Here is a 20,385-nt window from a genome sequence, read left to right as displayed (position 1 = left end):
ATAGTGCTGTAATACCTAATTGACCAGTTTGGTGATACCCTCGATCTTTCCTCTGTATCTGTGGACCGATTAGATGGAGTGGGCGATGCGACGCGCGTGAACGCGCCGCCGGGTGCGCGCTAACTCTAAATGGAAGTCAAGTGTATGACCTCGGGCCAGGTCTGAGTGACGCATGTTCGTCTACAAGTGTATGTACGATAGAATGGACTTAACACGGTTTCTTGTTAATGGCTGTTCATAATATACTGAAAAATGCGTTGAGCCTGCTCCCTGGTCATAGCATAAAGGTCTCCCACCGAGAGGTGTTATAATGAGGGATTACCTCGCTACAATGATATTGTATAGATATACCAATCGTAGCAGTTGAGTTCTTGCTATAGAAAACTAAAGGGATGGGCCTATGGCCACAGCTTTCCATGAAACTTCCACATCATTGCCCGTATGGTTAACAGTGTAGAGCCCCAGCCCTGGAGCACGTCACCTATGCGTTGAACACAATAGTTTACTCACGAAGATCGATACAGGTATAGCGTCTTGTAACTAGGAGTCTAATTGCAATTTCCTAGTGCTAACAATGGATGGTATACTTTATAATTGACTCCGCCCTAGAAGCTCGCATGAGACAAAAAGAAATCATGATACAAGAACAAAAGCGATAAGCCAAACTAAGCCTGGCTCTTCAACTTTTCGGTCAACTCAGGTACTTTCTCGAAAAGATCGCCGACAAGGCCGACATCTGCAACCTGGAAGATGGGAGCATCGGGGTCCTTGTTGATAGCAGCAATAACCTTGCTGTCCTTCATACCAGCAAGATGCTGGATAGCACCGGAGATACCAGCGCAGAGATACAGCTGAGGCGCAACATTCTTGCCCGTCTGACCAACCTGTAGACTGTTATCAGCGAAGCCACTGTCAACAGCGGCACGGGAAGCGCCAATGGCAGCTCCGAGCGTATCGGCCAAAGGCACCATCACCCGGTCGAATTCCTCCTTCGACTTCAAGCCACGGCCACCGGACACAACACGGGATGCGGTACCCAGGTCGGGGCGCTCAGACTTGGCAAGTTCCTCAGAAACCCACTCGGTCTGGGCGGGTGCCTTGGGGTCAACTCCCTCAACGACCTCCGCGGAGCCACCCTCGGTCTCAACACCCTGGAAAGCAGTGCCTCTGACGGTGAGGACCTTGATGGGGTCGCTCGACTGAACAGTGAGGATGGCGTTTCCAGCGTAGATAGGGCGGACGAAAGCTGCGTCAATCATCAGCACATATGACTCATCGACAATGTCGGCTTCTTCAGCCTTCCTTATACGTACTGTCCTCGCTCTCAATTCCGGTGATATCGGATACCTGCTGAACATCCAGCAAAGCTGCCACACGAGGCAGAAGACTCTTTCCGAAAGCGGAGTGGCCGCCAATGATGTGGGTGTATTCGCCTTTCTTGATGTTCTCAACGAGAAGAGGAGCGTAGTTCTCGGCCAGGCCCTAGTTTTCCATTCCCGTTAGATCCTGCCGATACCGTAATTTCATGGCTCTTAAAACCATTTGTAGCGACCTCGTACCTTCTCATAAGCCTCGCTGTCCACGGCCACTACCTTATCCAGACCCTTAATTTTAGCTGCCTCCGCAGCCGAGGTTCCCTTGACGCCGTTTCCAGCCACGAAGGCAGTGACGGACCCTCCTAGCTTCTGCGCAGCTGCAATCGCGGAGAGAGATGAGGTCTGGAGCTTGCCATCACGCTGTTCAAGGACGGCCAAGGTGGAGAGAAGGCGGGCGAGTGCAGACTGGTTAAAGGCCCGCGGAGCGAGTTGCGAGCGGGCGGCGCGAAGGGCCGAATGTCTTGCGATCGGGATCATGATGGTATATATTGGAGTGAGTTATGAGAACCTGCTCTGAGCTCTTGTCGGGCTGCCAACAAGTACTAGTAGGTGCAACTGCATAATAGTTGAAGTTCTGCCGACGCTTTTGGCGGGCGGGTGGTTATCGTCGGTCCGCCAAGCACCCGCCGATCCTCGGAGAGCTCGGTTAACTGAGGGCGGTGTCCTCTGCAAAAGTGCATAACATGTGCCTCTGCAAGGCTAGCTACGGAGGATCCATGTTGACCATTGATAAGGATACCTTATACCATTGCATTGCTGGAAAATTTCTAATTACAGAGCGAAAATCAAAGCACAGTAGCAACAATAAACTTTTTTTCTTCAAAGGGTATTGCAAACACGCCCTATTGTCTAAATCATAAAATCGACACACGTGATATCGGTACGCCGCCGGAGAACCTATAGTTGCAATTGACAAATATAATCCATATAACACCATAGAAGTAGTATATTATGAGGTCGACTTTCTCTTCTTCTTTCCACCTTTCGTAGCGGATTCTGTCGTCTTGGCAACGTTGCCATCCTCCAGGGCCTTGGCCTTCTGCTTCTGAAGCTTCTCTTTCCTGGCAGCAGCGTCCTCGTCCTCATCGGCAGCCTTGGGTTTCTTGGACTTCTTATTGCCCTCCAGCAGCTTCTCATCCTCTGCATTCTGCTTGCGCTTCTTATTCTTGGCGCCTTCGAGTGCCTTCGCATCAGCATCCGCGACGTCTTCAGCCACATCACCCTCCTCAACCCACAATTCATTGGCTAGCCAGATCGGCATGGCCATAGTAGTGGCGCCCTTGATGTGAAGGGCCTTGATGTTCCTCCAGCCCTTCGTAATGAACTTATCAGTTAAACCCTGAACAACAGCATCGACGTTCTCAGACAGCTGCTCTGGGGTAAACTTGGATGAACCAATGCGAATGGAGGCGGTAGTGGCGGGAGCAAGCTGGACAGGCGCGGAGTGGAGTGCCTTCTCGATCTCCTTAGCGACAACGGCGGGGGAAGCGAAAGCACTATCTTCTTCCTTCGACTTCTGCTTTGGATCCTTCTTCACCCTCTTGCCATCTTTTTTCTCAACCTTGGCGATAGAAATAGGAATAGGCCGCTTGCTAGACTTGTAGAAGATTTTTCCAAGGGTATTGACCAAGCGCAAAATGATCCGGTCATCCGCCAGAAAGACATCGTGCTCGGACAGGAGTTGTCGCCGACTCTCAAAGCTTTGATATCTGGCCTTCAACTTGGAGTAGCCGATAACCCGGTCAATTCGGGAAGTAAGGTGTTCGGGGAAAGAAGGATCGGTAACAATGTTCTTGACCGAGCGCTGAGGGTCGGCGGTGATGAGGCAGACGCTAAGGTTCGAAGAGTCATTCAAGGAGTGTGGGACGGTAATCTTGCCGGGCTTCAGACGGTTCTTGTCGACAACGTGCTTCTTGGTGGTGACCACGAGCCAGACAGCCTCGTTGTTGAGTGGGGTTTCATCGTCGGACTCGTCGTTGTCTCCAATAAGAGTCTTCTTGGTCGCCGACTTCTCCTTTTCAACCTGTTTCGATTTGATGTGTCGCAAAAGCGCAGAAGAAGCTTTGGAAACCTGCAGCCGTATCGTGAGCTACTGAGATCATATTTGACATTGGTCACGCGGGGCAATATTGGCTATATACCTGGCTCTTCTCGAGTTGGTAGGGGGACCCGGAGGCCACCTTAGTAGTGACCGCTGTTGAGGACACCATTTTTGCTAATTTGTGTCGATTGCTGCAGATTTCGACTCGTCTCGAATTCTGCGATAATGGAGAATCAAAAAAATTCACGGGAAGGCGGTGGGCAAAATTTGTCCGGTCTTGGCATCGACCTAAATCGATGATTAGTCATTCATGCTCTCAATGCGGCAGCAGTCAGCCACCAGGTCTACTCTTCATGATCGTCGCTCTAGATTGAACCGTTCGTTGGAATGTGTCATTCTATATGACAGACATAAGCCAATGTATATTCTGTGCCCTTGATTACAATTTGAGTTGGGATTGATCGGAGTCCCCGTGTTGACAGTGAGACGAAAAAGAAATTAATTAACTAGGCAGCTGGTCTGCTAAGCTTGTAGTACAAGTAAATCAGGCGTCAGGAGTAAAAAGATTGAGAGAGGGAAAGAAAGGGAATGTCTCGGACACAGCTCTCAACCATGCATTGGAATAGAGTCGCTGTTGCCTAGTATTGTCGTCCAAGGTGTACGTGGAGCCCGGAAGCTCGGCCTGTTGACTCCATGAAGGGGAAGATATTAAACCCCATCCTCTGAATACTCCGCATTTCATGGGCAACTGATTTTATAGGGCAGAACAGTCCGTGTAGCCGAAATTATATATCTCCATTCAGTTATACACAATCATGCGTCATGGTTGGATATCAATGCCGAGCTTCTAGGCATGATACGGCCCCTTATGTGGGGGTGGCACGTCAAGCTGATGTGTTTGACAATTGATTTTTTCGCTTAATGGGCTGACGCTTTCGGAGACTGCCATGATACATACTTGAGAGCAGATAGAAACTGTAACAACGAGAGAGAGAGAAAAAAAAAAGGCCCTAGTAAAATACGTTGAAACCAACGGGAAGATAACAGTATACCGTTTTTAGTGTAGTGTACTCCGTAAAGGTGTAGTGCGCCAAATCCCCACTACAGGCCACCCAATATCCATGGTTCGACCGAGCAGAGTGTATGGAGTCCAGGGCACTAGGAAAAACAATCAATTATCAGATGCAGAGTGTTGCACATTATACGAAGTCTAGCCGGTAAATACCCCTGACGACTGATAGCTTCCCTGGTGCCCCACGGGACGAGATGGAGTACGTAACAACGGAAGATAAAGCCACGCAAGTGTGATGCCATTCGCAAACTCTTCGCATGGACTACATACTATAGGATCACTCCAGAGTTCGAACCGGTGGGAACCAGGATGTCGTCGTTAGTAACATTGAACATGACGCATGCGTACGCTCTAAAATTTAATAGGAGAGTGTCGGCACATGGCCATCGCGATAACCATGCTGGGGATGAGAAGGAAAATTCTCCTTAAACCAATTTTTATTGTTCCATATTTTGCCAAATTGACTAGCGAGACTAGCAAAGTAAAATTGTTGCGACGATGGATACGTGCACGCCTAAGTTTGCTCCGTAGGGAAAAGGACGATTCCTCGGAGAAAAGCGGTTTTGAGCAAAGAAGATTAAACAACGCTTGTATCTCACTTTATCAAGGGCCAAGCGGCTTGCATTGGGGGTTTTCAACAGGATCTTCGGCTCACTGTGCGCACCCTGCCGTGTATGTACGATGTGTAACTGTCGAGTGGACACACAACTGGTCTAGAGTGAAGGAGAGGCATTTATTCGGCGAGTCTATTGATCTTCGTCTCCACGGCCAGGTCTTAGCACATACTTGGCACTACACCGACGTTTTTAGCAAAGGCATGCAATACCTCCGTACGGCGAACGCGATTTTCTCTATCATACGATCAAGCCATTATAGGATGAATTGACGATAGCCTCGGTAGACCCGCGAAATTAACTATCGAATTTGCCCATGGGTTCGTTGCATGGTCTTTATCTCGAATGGATGTATGTAGTCCCATTACAAAGGCTAAGGATGCGGCTTCCTATACCTGAGAGAAAATCGTGGCTGTGTGGCTGTTGGGTGACAGCTAGAAATCACGTCATGAAGAATTTAAGCTGTCCTGTTGACTACTGCAATCAATCAGGATATCGATGCCGTGGCGCTGCAAAGAATGATATAAGAATGCTACGCAGTACAAACTCCGGGCCACATGGTTTAAGGGTGGGATCTGCAGGTATGCTCCGACATATATAGGTCGATGGCAAGTAGTTCGCTGCTTAGCAGCTGATCACGAATATCACTCATGGATGGACATGGCTATGTAAATCCTTGTGCCATGCAGCATTTAGTCAGATATAGATAATAATTATAACTAATTACATGATCCTAGTGAGAAGTATGTAGTGTCTGAGTTGCAGGATCTGAAGGTACTCCTAGTTCCAGCAAGGGCATAAGTGAGTCGCATAATATGGACATTTTTGTTCTGCAAGGCACTGCGATCGTTCTTTGTATGTACTTATGTTATTTACCCTGCAGGAACTATCCGAAATCCCAGGCACTTTTATGCGGCTGGGCATCCTCGAGAACACAAGTAATATCCGACTGTAGGAGACATTCCTACATAGGTATTTGTTTTGTTTTACATTATATCAGATGAAATCACACTGCATTTCGGTAAGCCCTAGCCCTTCTTGTTGCATCATGTGAGATTGGTCAGGTATCTGAAACAATCGTGCAAAATCTTCTATGCCTGTAAAGTGTACAGTATGTACATGGTTGTACAGAAGAAAGGATGTGTGATGTGTTCATGCGGGGTCCGTTTGAAAGATGATGATACTCATCTTAGCTCAGCTTCGTGATTTGGTAATTGCCAACACCCTTTTGCTTGTGTTGTAAAATTAATCGGGTGGCTGACAGCGCACCATGCAGTGTAGTTTTTGCGTAGTAAAAAGGAAAACAATGATAGTAATAAATAGCAAAACAGTCCATTAATGCGTTATCGCAAGGGGCTCAGCAGTGTCTGGATCTTGGTAACTGGAGATGTTCATCATGAAGAAACGGTAGATGCTCCGCAACGGTCTCTAAGTCTAGTTAGTCTATTTGGAATGCGTTGGAAGCGGAGGATCCCCTATCGCTCTCTTTTTATTTTTATTTTTATTTCTTTTTTAACCTTTCCATCCCAATCGTTGCATGGAAGATGATCTGGAAGTCTGCATTGAACGCCGATCCCAGTGGACTCTCTGCCGCGCCAGAGTGGTAATGGTGCGTACAGTGCGTACATATATTACTACTAGTAGTAAGACGGGTACGGCTACCCCGACGGCTATTAATACATACTCCGCTATAACATGCGGTCGAGGCTGGTCGGATTCACTGGGTGAGTAAAAAGCAAAAGAATTATGATAGAAAGAGCGCCGATTTCTGCGATGACACCCAGAGTCTGCCCCTTAATGGGTCAGTCACGGGCACGTTGCGCTACCGTACGGCCGTGCAGTAGGCAGAATCAAGATCATGGCCAAAGCAAACACTCGGATATTATTGGTGTTCGATTATTGCGTCCTTTTGGGGTGACTCATTGGTTAATAATGAACAATGAATAATGGAAAAAGAATTAGCAAAAGAGATAACACTCCATATTCGGTGCTCTTCTTCTTCTTCTTCCTAACCATGGAAGGTCGATAGGTAAAAAGGTACCTCAGCCTTGAGGGGCTCCTTCAGGAAGTGCTAATAATACCGGCGGCCCTAATGCAACCAAACATAACGATCGGACATGAGACATTCCCTGGGTGTCGAATTTTGTGGCAATCGTTCGGGACCTCTGCTCGCGGGTGATTGGTGTACCTGACTGAGGGGAAAGTCAATTTTCCACCAGCCAATGCCTGTGTGACCGTGCTGATTGGCTAGACCGGGCCCAGAGTAATTTCGGCAACCGCCAAACAGTGCATTCAGGAACAGGAAACTCCTAAACATGAAAAGGAAGGTCTAAGGGGGGGGAAAAAAAAAGGACAAATGAACCACCATTTTGCATGGCGGCCTTTTGAGGTGGTATTGGAGAGGTTCCAGACAAGTCCTAGGGAGGAGAGAGGTATTGGAATGGACAATACTAGTCAGGTACTGAAAATTCGTTGGAGATTAGTCAATTAGTCAAGAAACCAACACAATTCTAGGCGGCTGTGGACACGTCTTCCTCGGCGTCCCCCACTTGCAAAGGCTGCCATTCTCAGAGGCTTTGATGATGGCCGTGGATGATGCCTTGGGCCAATTCCTGTGGTGTTTCCACCCCCCTATTCCTCGTATATCCACTCTACATGTTGTGGGAGGCCGGTTCGACTGTAGATGCGTACCTATATCAGGACGGTATGGTACGTACGGTACGGTAACACTCCTAAACAACAACTCTAAATACAGTGTTGTGAGTCTTGGAAGTGGAACCCCTATTATTATTATGGTGACTATTGCCTCTCTCTCTTTGTCTGTCTGCCCATCACTGACAGTGCCACACGCGCACACACACTCTCTCTTTAGTTTAGTTTAGTTCCCCCTGGAAGGGTCTGCACGTCTTGTCCCTCTTTTTAGCCCCTGGGCGACTGACCGACGAAGTTTAATTCTCTCTTTTCATCTCCCTCCCAACTCCCTCTGCTCCTCGCGATCCTCCACATTTTACTCCTCCTCCCCCAGAGCGTTTCATTTCTTCCGCTTTCGCCTGTTGACCTGTTGAAGTTTCCCATCCGACCAGAGAGACTTGTTTCTCTCTCGCACACTCATTTGGAAACCTCGTCCGTGATTCGCTCCTTGGACACTCTCATAATTCACTTCGTGCCTCTATAAGATCTACAGCCACAGCACTTCTGCAACTTCGACTTCTGTACAGACCTTGATCGAAGCGCGCACCGGGTTTTACTGTATCGTTGAGGTATGTATCCTCATCATGAGAAATTGATGGGCAATCCCTCCAACTTGCTTCTCGCCTGGGACTATTGTCATTGTTCGCCGTGGTGCTCGGAACGTTTGGCGGCTATGGGCTGTGCTACCAATGTCGCATTCTGACCTACTGCCGTCGTCAACATCTCTATGTTGTATGGCAGCATGCGTGGATCAACGACATGTCGCGCGATTTGTTCACATGTGACTCGGCAATTGGCTCATGGATATGCGCAAGCTAACTAGTGTTCTTGATCGAAATAGTCCAAACCTGAAACCAACTATTGAAGGACTTTGTGGTTGAACTTCCGACTTGACACAAACGCGATGAAGTTCAACTCTGTTGCTCTTACCTTGGCGACGGCTGGGTCCCTCGTGGCCGGTCAGCATCACAACGCCCACCGTCATCACCACAAGCGTACCGTTGAGACTCAGCTCGTCGAGGCCGGCGGCGCCACTGTTGTCCAGTACGAATATCAAGGCCAGGTGGTCTCCAGCGAGTTTGTGTGCACTGGTATCCGAAAGGGAGAGCTCAAGTACAAAGACGGTCAACCCGCCGTTGATGCCTGCCAGTCTAGCGCTCCTGCCTCATCCTCTTCCTCTACCGCGGCTGCTGTGCCCACCGAAGCTCCAGCTCAGTTCGTGGAGACTTCCTCCTCCGCCACTCCAGCTTCGTCCTCCAGCACCTCTGCAACCTCTTCGTCCGCTGCTTCCTCGAGCACCCCCACGAAGTCGAGCAGCTCTGGTGCTAAGGGCGTGGATTCCGACTTCCCTGATGGAGAGATTGACTGCGGTACTTTCCCATCTGACTATGGTGCCGTCGCTCTTGACTACCTGGATCTCGGTGGCTGGTCTGGTATTCAGTATGTCAGCCTCGCTGGCAAGTTTGTGAGCGACATTGTCACTGCTGTTACTGGTGACAAATGTACTTCTGGAGCCATGTGCTCGTACGCTTGCCCCGCTGGTTATCAGAAGTCTCAGTGGCCCTCCACTCAGGGTGCCACCGGCCAGTCCGTTGGTGGCCTCGAATGTAAGGCTGGCAAGCTCTACCTTACTAACCCCACCCTGTCCAAGAAGCTTTGCATTGAGGGTGTTGGTGGTGTTCATGCTCAGAACAACCTGGGCGAGGAGATTGCCATTTGCCGTACTGACTACCCTGGTAAGCTTATTCATGAAGGCATGTCGGTATAGGAATCATTTCTCATCGTTGCGTCTAGGTACCGAAGCTGAGACCATCCCTCTCGCCCTTGGCGACAATGAGCTTCAGCCCCTGACTTGCCCTGACGGCAACACCTACTTCAAGTGGCAGGGCAAGGTTACCTCCGCTCAGTACTATGTCAACCCCAAGGGTACCAGCACGAAGGAGGGCTGCCAGTGGGGTGACGGCTCCAAGCCTATTGGTAACTGGGCTCCCATCAACCTTGGTGTCGGTGAGAACAATGGCAAGTGGCTTTCTATTTTCCAGAACAGCCCCACTACCTCCGAGAAGCTTGACTTCAACATTAAGATCCAGGGTGACAACCTCAGCGGATCTTGTAAATACGAGAACGGCAAGTTCACCTCTGAAACCGGCAGCAATGACTCTGGTTGCACTGTAAGATCCCGTTCCTTATTTTTCCACTCGAGGTATCCTCACTCACATGGTTATCCAATGACAGGTTCAAGTTATGTCTGGCGAAGCTACCTTCGTCTTCTATTAAATACCCTGACGATACTGCATCGCTGCAAACGGGCACATCCGCTACGTGACTTGGCCACCATCAACCGGCTCGACTGGCCTGGGTAAATAGATCGCCGGCTCCTTTCATGCCATGTTCGTCTTCATGATCTGAAGTCCAGTTGCTTGCTTTCTTCTGTGTATCTTAGTATATTACATTATGTGACTTAGGAGTTGCTCTTGTCACGCTTTACCGCCTTTACCACTTGGTAGAGACGATTGTGGTTAGATATTTCTTTCTCTAGTGCCAAGTAACTGATGGTGGTTTTTATATTTGTACATGCTTATTATGCCAGAATGGTTAACATTTTCATTATGATGATTCCATAAAATAGCGGAGTTTTCGTGGCGTAGACTGGCTGAAATCACGGAGTATGTACCATAAATCTTTGAATATTCCAGACGGACTCTCTGAGCACTGTACGGAGTAGCGTGGTCCAGACTAACATAAGAAATGTCCTCTACAGTGCAAGCCCTTCATCACTTGGTTTCGCTTGCTGTTATTGAATTCTACTCCTTTGGCTAGGGATTACTGTGTTCGATGAGAAGGATGTAGGGGAGAACCATGCACGATAGCAGGGAGGAGGGCGAGGTGTACTTGGCACGCTGTCTCGATTCCTCGAATCGACGATGGCCACACATTTGTGAAACTTTGCTGTAAACAACTGCAGTCCAATTTCACTTCTGCTCTTTTAATTTGCTCCATTTTGATGTACATCTTTATCTGTTTTATCTCTAATTTAAGTGGGCTGTTGTGACGGTCGGTGAGCACTTCCAGTTTGAATTGCAACATGGAAACGCGAAGGCTGGGCGTCGTGATTATCAAGATATTCGTACCGAGTCAGTCGCGTGCATACTTAGGGCACGACTCCGTTACATATGTTTCGAGTAATGATAGTACCGAGTAGTAAGATAAGTTTTCCCCTTTAGCGTTGCAGGCGAGACGCGTATGTAGGGTCTACGCTTTACCGTGAGGGAATATCCTGGAAAGGGAATGCCCATGAAAAGGTCCAAGACTTGCAACATTGCGAATTACGCCATAGGTGATTAATTGAACCAGTTTTTTTATCCCGCGGAACCCCTCCTTCAAATTCTTCTGTACGTATTTTGCCATCGTAGTAGTAGTAGCCTCATACTCCACCGGCCAAGGTCCTGTCACCACCACCGTGCATCGTGCCGTCCAATGAGATGGGCGAAAACCCTGCAAGCTGCACATGGCCTTTGCTATTCTCGGCAAAGTCACTGCAGGTGTTCATCACGTGATTTGGCGCGAGTCACGGGACTTGACCCAAAGAACGCGGAGCACATGACTCTAGACGCGGGGACGCGCCTTTCTGCCTCGGGCATCTATCTAGAAAACGACGGGGGTCCAGAGAGCTATAACTCATGAGGTGTTTGCTGGAATCGTCTCCTGTCCAATTTTGAGATTTGCCTGTCTGAAAAATCCGGTATAGAGATGCAGTGCAAAACAGAGTTCAAAATGGCCAGGCTCTGAGGCTGCGCGACGTCCGTGGTGGAGCTCCCAGACCCTCGCCGGCGCCTATCGAACGCGTCTCGGGCTGTAAGCGTGCATTTCCGCGCTGGACGAGAGACGCTCCGTTCCGGTAGGCATTCCACCACACACTATCCCTCACTCACCCTTTTCTTTAATGCTCTTCATTCTTTTGTAGGCCAATTCTGTGCCTCCCAACCACCTGAACTTCGTTCTGGGAGAAGAATTGACGTCCAATCTCTTGCGGTTACACGTCTCGTTCATCTCTTCTTTTTCTACCTGCATTTCTTGTCTCTCGACTCGTCCTCTATAGAAATAGCCCCTACCCAGCCTCGACGCGACCTCAAATTGAATCTTGTCTACCTTAGACTTATTCAAGGTTATTGAAAACTTGCTAACTATCTGGGAGACGCCTCTCACATCATGGAGTCTTCTCCTCCAAGGAGCAGTTCGACTGCTTCTGTGGCAGGTGTGAAGCGTCCAGCGACCTTGTTACCTGCCTTTGAGCCATTGAGTTCTTCGCCTTCTCTTCCTCGACCCCAGAAGCGTGTAGCTCGCGATGATCATGGGATTGTGTCAACATATCCAACTCCTGTTCCGACGTCATCGACCCATATCATGTCCTCCTCACCCCCTCGAATGGCGTCGCGTCGACCCTTGACATCATCGAATTCCGAACGAACTCCTCTGTCTGCTGTACCGACCATGATGCTCCCGGAGACTGGGGAGCCTCTTCTCATGGGCAGATCCAGTGCATCTTGCCATCATCAACTCGCTGCCAACCGAATGATTTCGAGGGTTCACGTCAAGGCTACCTATAAGCCTGCACCTAATCCCTTCGATCGTGATAGAGTTGAGATAATGTGCATGGGTTGGAACGGAATCAAGCTTCATTGCCAGGGGAAAACGTATGACTTGGCCAAGGGAAAGACTTTCACGTCCGATATCAAAGATGCAGATATCATGATTGATGTCCATGATGCACGTGTTTTGGTCCAATGGCCGCGAAATGAACGAAAGGACTACGCATCTACCGATTCGGAGCAGACCTGGGAAGAGGCTACCCCACGACGCAACAGGCAGTCTCGTCGAAGCTTGCACGACAGTCCTAACGTGGAACGCCAGCGCTTGGCTTCCCCTGTCTCGCCTTCTCCTGCAATCAAGTCACTAATTCCACCATCCTCGCCACTGTACACTCCAACACGTGCAAGAAACGCCGTGGTTGTTTATGAGGATGAACCGTCTCCCGTCCGCCGTAAAAGCTCAGGAGATGCTTTGCTGTCTGAAGTGACCCTTAAGTCTACCTCCAGTGAAGGGGACCTCTTGCAGAGCTCGCAGTCGAGTGACCTGAGTGATCTCAGTAAGCCTGATGATTTGTCGGACCACGATGAAGAGAATGACCCCATCGTTCATTCTTTTGGGCCTTTTGGAGACAATATCTTGCCCCGCATGGCTTCTTTCACTGCTGATGGGTCACCACTGCGCCCCTCGCGTCCTCGTAACCAGCACCATGCTGAACCGCTTCGCCCTGCTCACTCTCCTAGACAATTAGCTAAGCCGGCCGAGAGGGTAGATCTTGCACTAAGCAGGCCACTTGATGAGAGCTTTGAGAGAGTTCAGAATCATGCCATCAATCAACTGGCCTTTTCTCGCCTTTCTTCAACGCCCTTCTCGACAATTTTGAATAACCTCCCACCCTCCCTTTGGAGGCGGGATACACATTCAAGGGAAGGACCTACACGGGATGAGATTCGTGTCATCATTGACACCACGAAGTGTATTGGAAAGGTCGCAAGGGAAGGGAAGGATGCTGCAGGGAAGCCGCTCGAGAGTGAATACTACTATGTTCCCGACTATGATGATGACACGATGCGACGAGAAGCTGTGGTGCATGATCTCAGGAAGCCAGGTCTTCGGAGCTGCCGAAAGCAACACAAGGTATGCTTGCATGATAACAAGGACTTGTTGATATATGGCTAATCTTTAGCAGCAATACTTCTGGCGTAAGCCAAAATGAATCAAGTGACTGGAGGCAAGCTACCTTCACTCGAGGATGACCCACAAAAACTCTCTGGACGGTTCTTGTTCTTAGTACATAGTTGCAATGACTCTTTCCTTCTCTCTCTGTTTTTTTTCTTCTGGACTCGCATAGCGTGGCGTGGCATACCCTGTCTGGTTTTTGTTCTATGAAGGTGTACGACAAACGGTGAATATTTTTCTTTTGCACGCGTTGCCTCATGCTTCTTACGTTGAGCGCCCGAGGTAATGTGCTGTTGTCCCCATGGGACGTCCACACTCATTCCACGGTTGATTATCCTGATCCCATGTTAATTCTGGTCTGTACTGGAGTTGTATCGACAGTGATGACCTTGTTTTTCTGTTTGTGGAGGCGCCGTCTATTGACATGCCTGTATGACTTGATCTGGATTCTTATCCTGCCAGTGACATGCTGGTGTATTGTATTCCACCCACTTTGGACACAGTTATGATGTATGTTAACAGAGTTTCTTTATCGACACAAAAAATATCTAGTTCGTTTTAATTTTAGACCTTAGATGCACTCGGAAAGCCCTGCTTGTCTCTGTTAATTTGTCCAGGCACCACTTCCAAGACACACAGCACATACTCTTTCAGATACTCCACATCCTCGATGCCTACACTTAACTGAATCAAATTATCATAGACCTCACCCTCTTCGCGCACTTCTCAAGACGTCGCCTTATGTGTCTCAGTCGCAGGTACATCACCGCCTAACCTAACGCGATACTACTTAACCGCAACACCGCGCTGCAGATGGCCAAGGTTACCTGGATAACTAGCAGACTGTTGAGGGTTTCGGCCTGGATACGGGCATTGCGAGCCGCAGCAAGAGCCCGCAGATGCATGGTTTTCCCGCCGCGGTGCGCAAGCCAACAAGAGAAGGGACCGGGGACAGTGCCCATTGCGTTCTGGCTGAATGACAAGGCCTTGCATACATCCGGATTACCGATATCGCCCCCATCACTTAGTTCAAGTAAAACAGGGGAATGCCACCATGTCTATTGATATACCTCTTGGCAGCATGTAGCCGGATGTCTGCACCACGCATCAAAGGCTTTTGGATATAGGATGATGAGAACGTGTTGTTAGCTGGGTCTAGCAATTGTGGATGGCGGAGAGTGAGTAGGAGGTCGTGGCTAGGGAGACCTCCGTCGTTTATGTTAGACATGCGTTATAGCATGGGAGGTGGAGAGGGTATGTTAACTGGTTCTATTAGGGCTTCCGTGATAGGCAAGCCGGAGTCTGCCGGATCGGACGGCGCGTGAGTCTCAGAACCGTCCAGTTTAGAGATGCTGATTGACATTGAACGGTTTTGATGACTATGTCTATGGGAGTGCATATATTTAACTGCTTAGAAGTTTAAGTAATCATGTAAAGCCGGTACTTGAAATGACTGTACAATGGCTCATGGACAGCAGAATGGTCTCTATCAATGTCCCGAACGGGTAATAATTAGGGCGCAATGGACGTCTACACCGCAACACAGCTGACAAACCCAACGTGGGGACCAACCTGTTCTTATTTACCAGAAGTATCTAGCAGCCCAAGTACGAGGCTTGCTTCAGTGACTCGAGATCTGTATCTTCAAGAGTTGTCTTATCCAGACTTGCTGGCCAAAATGCCAAGTTTCTCAAGATAACACCCAGAAGACAGCAAGAACGAAGACGTTCAGCCCATCAACACTAAATATGGTATCCCTAGATGATATACCCGTTGACATCCTGCACCATCTAGTCCAGGTCAGTCAATAAGTCCCCACAACCAAACGGAACCATGCCAAATACACAGATATCTAACTGTGAAAACTAAGCTATGCACTAAGAATGACCTCCTCAATCTCCGACTCATCAATCGAAGATTTTCCACTTTCTTGACACCTTATATGGACAGGTACCTTGTCCACGAGATCCGCCGTAAAACCAGATACCATCTCCATGGAGCTGTATCAACAAGCTGTCCCACCAAGGCGCTACTACCCAGGCTCTTATGCGCCGGAGCACCAGTCGACCAACAGAAATACAATGGTGAAGCGGCCATCCATACCGCAGTGCGCCAGAATAACCTCAACAGTGTCCGACAGTTACTGCAAGCGGGGGCAACTGTCGATGTACCGGATCGGCATATATGGACGCCGTTGCACCTGGCTTCTCGGTACGGATATGTAGATATTCTGAGACTTTTGCTTAAATCCGGCGCCGACGTCAATAGACAGGGATTCCATGGATGGACAGCGATGCATTATGCCGTGAGGGAAGAACATGCAGATTGTGTGGAGTTACTTCTGGAGTATGGGGCTGACGAGCGGGTGTGTGATAATGATGGGCGGAGGGTTAGAGAGGGTCTAAGATATGGTGTTGAGCCACTTTATGCCAAGGTCTAGGCGAAGGGGCAATTGATGGATATCAAATATCTACCTCTCCGTTTGAAATACACCATGGTGAATCATAGCAAAGAACACTATGTAGATTTCTTGACATACACACTCAACATATCCGTCCCCTTCCCATTCGCATACGACCTCTCCGGCTTCAAATACAACAACCGCTCAAATGCGCCCTTGCCCTCCCCCTTAGCATCCTCACCAACATCTCCACCAACAATCCCATCTCCGCCCTCCGCTAACAGATCCCAATGCACCCCCTTCAACCCCCAAGGCGGACCAAGCATCTTCGGGTCCTTAAACAACGGGAACTCAAGACAAACAAGCCACCCACTCGGCGCAAGCAGATCAGCCATTCTCCCAGCCCACTGACGACGCATATTTGGATGAAGCGCACAGAGGAACTAGTATACGCGTCAGTACCACTCACTCGCCAACCAACCTATCAATCACCTCCAAGCCCAACAAAGAGGAAAGGAGGGTAAAACGAACCGTATAATCATAAATCAAATCGAACTGCATCCCGTCCTCCCAATCCCTTTTGAAAAAGTCGCCCTGAAGAATGGTCACTTCGCCCTTCCCTACTCCCGGATTTACTTTGTAGTGGGAGCCGAAGTTGTAGTTCTGCGGACTATGCAATTCATTTCGTGCGTAGTCCCGCGCGACAGAAGCACCTCTTTCTGAGACTTCGAGTCCGAAGACCTCGAAGCCGTGGAGCGCGAGCATGACTACGTCGTAGCCTTTTCCGCAGCCCTGGGGGTATTGTTAGTTTCTTGTTGGGGTGTTACTAGTAACTGTGACTAGGACCTGGCCACGTATTTCCTTCTAGAAAGGTATAGAGACGATAAAAGAAGAAGAAGAGACCAGGGAAAGGGGGGAAAGACGTACTGGAACAAGTGCCTTTTTCCTTCTCCCGTCTTTCGTAAGCGGGTTTAATCGCTCCTCTATGAAATCGATCAGTGCAGGAGAGGGCATACCTCTATCCCAGAGGTTGCTGCTGTTTGTGTCCCAGAGATTGGACCATCCTGCTGTTTGGTTGTCTGGTGAACTGGTCGGAGTATTAGTCGGTGTTCATTCTTTGGAGTATCATGAGAGCAAGAGGGAAACACACTGAGTCTTGAAGTGCTTGATGAGGCGGAGTTGGCCTGCTGCGTTTTGGAGGACTTCTTTTTCTCTGGATGCCGCCATTGTTATCTCTTTCTCTTCCTTGCTGTATTTGGTCTGGGTTGGGTTGGTTTTGATGAGAGATTTAGTGGAAAATTGTGATATCGACGTTCACTTTCCTCGGTTTATATCCTTGCTAGGATGTACAGGGCAGAGTCTAGAATAGGGTATTTATAACGAATACCAATGTGGAAAAATGCCTGTAGAATAACTGGCTGGAAGTTTCTCGTTCATGCGTTGTGTGCCTTTATGAGGTCCATTTTGGGCATGGGAAGTGGGGACTCCGTCGTTTAGAACTATGACTAAATTACTCGATTAGGAAATGTCAAGGGCGTTGTTGGTTCCAGTTGTTCAGATATCCTTGCATATTTACAGAGTTGTTATTAATGGAATGAATTAGGTCGATGCCACATCGAGGATGTTTTAATTGATACCGGTATCTAATAAACAGCTCTCTCCTTGCCCGCCTAGCTTTCTCTTGTACGGTCTATGTACTACTCTGTCTCTACCGATGTGAAGTATAAGACGATGGCGCCCCCATATATTGGCCAGCCTTTGAGCGGGTGTGTTGCAGACCATGTTGGCGCTACGCCTTTGGTGTAGCTGAATCGCCTAGAAGAGTCAAGATATGTCTGTCATTGGCGTGGACCCAGTCGGATCTACCCTGGCACATCCGGAGACACTCGATAATAAGAAAAGTGAATATAAAGTAGAGGGGATTGGGTATGACTTTGTGCCCAGCGTGCTGGAACAAAGAACCCCAGATCCCTGGGTCAAAACTACCGACCAGGATTCCTTTCGGATGGCGAGTAGACTTGTACATGAAGAAGATTGCTCTGTGGTGGCTCGTCGTGGGCAGTATTTGCAGGTCTAGCCCAATTCCTTTGGTTGCGCCCAGACTTCAACGTGGAAGACAAGATGATCGTGTTGGCTTTTGCGGATAGTCTCCAGACACCGTGGATGGAGCAAACTGGGATTGCAATGGATGTAGTCCATAGTTGAGCCCAAATTGCTGGGGGGAGATCGTATAATGGCGTTCGGCCAGTGGATACCAATTCATTGCTGATTGCTTGCTACGTAGATCTTTCAGTTGTTCACCAAAACAGGCAGTATCGAACTGTTGATAGCCAATCATGAGGTCACTCAGGCGAGATGCGAAGCCAAAGTTCAATTTGGCAGCGAGGTGGTTTCAGCAAGGTGTTCAGGTCTACGTAAATCCCACCATACATGTCCGGTGCAAGGAAAGCAGTCTGCAGGAAATTCTCAGTACCGGCTTCCTGTTGACCTCCGGGCTCACCAGCGGAACACATCGACATCTGGGCCATTTTATGTTGTCGGTATTCGCCTCTGAACTTTGCCATGCCGTATATCCTTGATGTTCGCAGAAGCTTGAGCCATGGAGTCATCACTTAGCTTGAATGGTGCACACTCGGGTTTGATGAAGTTGGAGCTTTATACGATGAGCCATTCCACAAAAGATGGTAGACTGGATTGGATTTAGGTGATGTGGCGATCTGAATATCTGGAGGTATGTCGTTATAATTACTGATTCGGGTATAGCGCCAGGTGACATTATCTCGACCGACGGGAGGCAAGCATGACTTCATGGTGATTTTGCAACTGATCTCCTCAACAATAATACATGGGGTTTCGAAAGACAACGGACAGTTGACTTATCCTCTCGCCCGATATATGATTTCGATTCAGTCGGCCTGAGCGTCAATAAATCTCCAGGTTCGCCACAACGTATGACATGGCATGTCACTGTTACGCAGTGACGACGAGAGCCATATAACTAGTATCCTCGCAGACCCGTAACGTGGGTTTTACGCTTTGATATATTTGCCTTTACTGAAGGGTTGCAGCTTAGCTCCAAAAAAGTGATCGGTGCCCTCAAAGCAAAGCCTCTTAAAGATTACAGTTACCATTTGCCATACCTCACTATCAACGTACAACCATTCACCTGGCCAGGCTCTACTTTACTACTAGTAGTTCCCCAAGATGTCATCTGCAGGCCAGAAAGGAGAAATTCCCCAAACTCACCGAACCATCCTGCTTCCTGGGAAACCAACTACCAAACCTTATGCAAACGACCAGGAAGCACTGCCGAGAGCTTCCGATGTCGATCGAGATAGTCGAACTTCGAGCGAGGGGTGGAAGCCAATGATTGATCGACGCCAGAGCTGGAATGAAGAGGACAGGAAGCATGAGCTTCAGGCCTGGCTGTTGGGAGTGGAAGAAGGGAAGGAGACTGGCTTCACCGAATCGTCGCACGAAGTCTCATGAATGAATGAATGACGGAATAACTGATGATTGAAGGTGCAATGGACCAGATCATGAAACCTGTCTAACTTGATATGGGATTATGATTAGGTGGATAGGATCCAACTGACAGCGGGCTGTTTCGGATTTTGTTCGCGTTTTCTCCTTGAACCAATGCCTCTTTCCTTCTCATGTCTAGTGTTTATTGATGTATGTCTAACAAATTGATTAATAGCAATAAGCTCACCAAGACCTCATTTCAGTAAGGGATCTACAGTGATATATCTTGCAGCCTTAGTCGTGGAGATCGGAATATCAGTACGTAGTGGACGATGGAGAAGGAGAGAAGGATTAATCATGGTACTGGCACAGATCAGAAAGGTTTATAGTATTCAAATAGCAAAAGATCATCAGAAAGAAAGTAGAAACGATTGGGTTCAAAGTAGTTCAAGGCAGGACATGGAGTAGTTCTTCTAGACCCGCGCGGAAAACCGCGGTGTGGATTGGTCAGGAAACTAGCAACAGGACCGCCTTCGGCTCCCACTTTCGCCGCCGCAGTGTCTCCGACACAGCTTTTCTTAAAAGCACCTCCACCCTGGCGCACGGTGACAGAAAGCTCAAGACGTTGCGCAGCGCTCGGTCCCAACGTGCTTCACCAATGTGGCGTTCAAGTCACTTATGCGCTTTCCTTTCCGACTCTTTGAAAGGACCCCACGATAGTTAATCGACACTGCGGGATTACTGTGCGGACAACAAACGGCAGTAAGAGATGGATCGTCAAAGGAAGCGTGTGTACCCCGCACCCTGTCTTCAACTCTCATTTACCATGTACATGTTTTGTTTCTAACTAAGGTTCTTGTTCTAGGGGAGCTTCGCGATCTCAATGAGAGAGCTTGGGCTGGTGAGAGTGGTAATGACGTCCCAATACAATGTCCCGCACAACAGGTTCCAATCTAACC

The 20,385-nt window shown here is 48.7% G+C and overlaps 8 protein-coding genes across 8 annotated transcripts; 6 read left to right on the top strand and 2 right to left on the bottom strand.

Annotated features, from left to right (window-relative positions):
- Nucleotides 1–665: 665 nt before the first annotated feature.
- On the bottom strand, nucleotides 666–3,586 carry BDV37DRAFT_268106 (ribosomal protein L1p/L10e family-domain-containing protein; the record flags this gene model as incomplete). Its single annotated transcript, XM_032084125.1, has 5 exons — nucleotides 666–1,246; nucleotides 1,314–1,482; nucleotides 1,560–1,836; nucleotides 2,339–3,447; nucleotides 3,518–3,586. 5 exons carry the CDS (start codon nucleotides 3,584–3,586, stop codon nucleotides 666–668), a joined length of 2,205 nt encoding a protein of 734 aa, XP_031946238.1.
- Nucleotides 3,587–6,256: 2,670 nt separating this feature from the next.
- Nucleotides 6,257–6,811, top strand: BDV37DRAFT_237544 (uncharacterized protein). The gene has a single exon (XM_032080745.1). It carries the CDS (start codon nucleotides 6,442–6,444, stop codon nucleotides 6,649–6,651), a length of 210 nt encoding a protein of 69 aa, XP_031946237.1. The 5' UTR covers nucleotides 6,257–6,441; the 3' UTR covers nucleotides 6,652–6,811.
- A 1,887-nt stretch (nucleotides 6,812–8,698) lies between these two features.
- On the top strand, nucleotides 8,699–10,071 carry sun1 (SUN family protein UTH1; the record flags this gene model as incomplete). Its single annotated transcript, XM_032084124.1, has 3 exons — nucleotides 8,699–9,530; nucleotides 9,589–9,965; nucleotides 10,030–10,071. 3 exons carry the CDS (start codon nucleotides 8,699–8,701, stop codon nucleotides 10,069–10,071), a joined length of 1,251 nt encoding a protein of 416 aa, XP_031946236.1.
- A 1,722-nt stretch (nucleotides 10,072–11,793) lies between these two features.
- Nucleotides 11,794–13,707, top strand: fhdA (putative transcription factor Tos4). The gene is made up of 2 exons (XM_032078794.1): nucleotides 11,794–13,518; nucleotides 13,571–13,707. Exons 1-2 carry the CDS (start codon nucleotides 12,004–12,006, stop codon nucleotides 13,595–13,597), a joined length of 1,542 nt encoding a protein of 513 aa, XP_031946235.1. The 5' UTR covers nucleotides 11,794–12,003; the 3' UTR covers nucleotides 13,598–13,707.
- Nucleotides 13,708–14,355: 648 nt separating this feature from the next.
- Nucleotides 14,356–14,675, top strand: BDV37DRAFT_237539 (uncharacterized protein). The gene has a single exon (XM_032080744.1). It carries the CDS (start codon nucleotides 14,374–14,376, stop codon nucleotides 14,623–14,625), a length of 252 nt encoding a protein of 83 aa, XP_031946234.1. The 5' UTR covers nucleotides 14,356–14,373; the 3' UTR covers nucleotides 14,626–14,675.
- A 657-nt stretch (nucleotides 14,676–15,332) lies between these two features.
- BDV37DRAFT_137042 (ankyrin repeat domain-containing protein) lies at nucleotides 15,333–16,214 on the top strand. The gene has a single exon (XM_032078793.1). The coding sequence runs from the start codon at nucleotides 15,503–15,505 to the stop codon at nucleotides 15,998–16,000; it is 498 nt and encodes a 165-aa protein (XP_031946233.1). The 5' UTR covers nucleotides 15,333–15,502; the 3' UTR covers nucleotides 16,001–16,214.
- BDV37DRAFT_237538 (S-adenosyl-L-methionine-dependent methyltransferase) lies at nucleotides 15,751–17,378 on the bottom strand. The gene is made up of 4 exons (XM_032080743.1): nucleotides 17,112–17,378; nucleotides 16,889–17,048; nucleotides 16,493–16,753; nucleotides 15,751–16,404 (listed from the first exon to the last, which is right to left on the bottom strand). Exons 1-4 carry the CDS (start codon nucleotides 17,186–17,188, stop codon nucleotides 16,078–16,080), a joined length of 825 nt encoding a protein of 274 aa, XP_031946232.1. The 5' UTR covers nucleotides 17,189–17,378; the 3' UTR covers nucleotides 15,751–16,077.
- A 1,417-nt stretch (nucleotides 17,379–18,795) lies between these two features.
- BDV37DRAFT_237534 (uncharacterized protein) lies at nucleotides 18,796–19,838 on the top strand. Its single transcript, XM_032080742.1, has one exon. The coding sequence runs from the start codon at nucleotides 19,166–19,168 to the stop codon at nucleotides 19,448–19,450; it is 285 nt and encodes a 94-aa protein (XP_031946231.1). The 5' UTR covers nucleotides 18,796–19,165; the 3' UTR covers nucleotides 19,451–19,838.
- Nucleotides 19,839–20,385: the final 547 nt, after the last annotated feature.

This window comes from Aspergillus pseudonomiae (genome assembly GCF_009193645.1).
Source record: "Aspergillus pseudonomiae strain CBS 119388 unplaced genomic scaffold BDV37scaffold_4, whole genome shotgun sequence".
Lineage (NCBI taxonomy): Eukaryota > Fungi > Ascomycota > Eurotiomycetes > Eurotiales > Aspergillaceae > Aspergillus > Aspergillus pseudonomiae.
The sequence above is the reverse complement of the archived record's forward strand: the minus strand, read 5'-3'. Positions and strand labels throughout refer to the sequence as shown.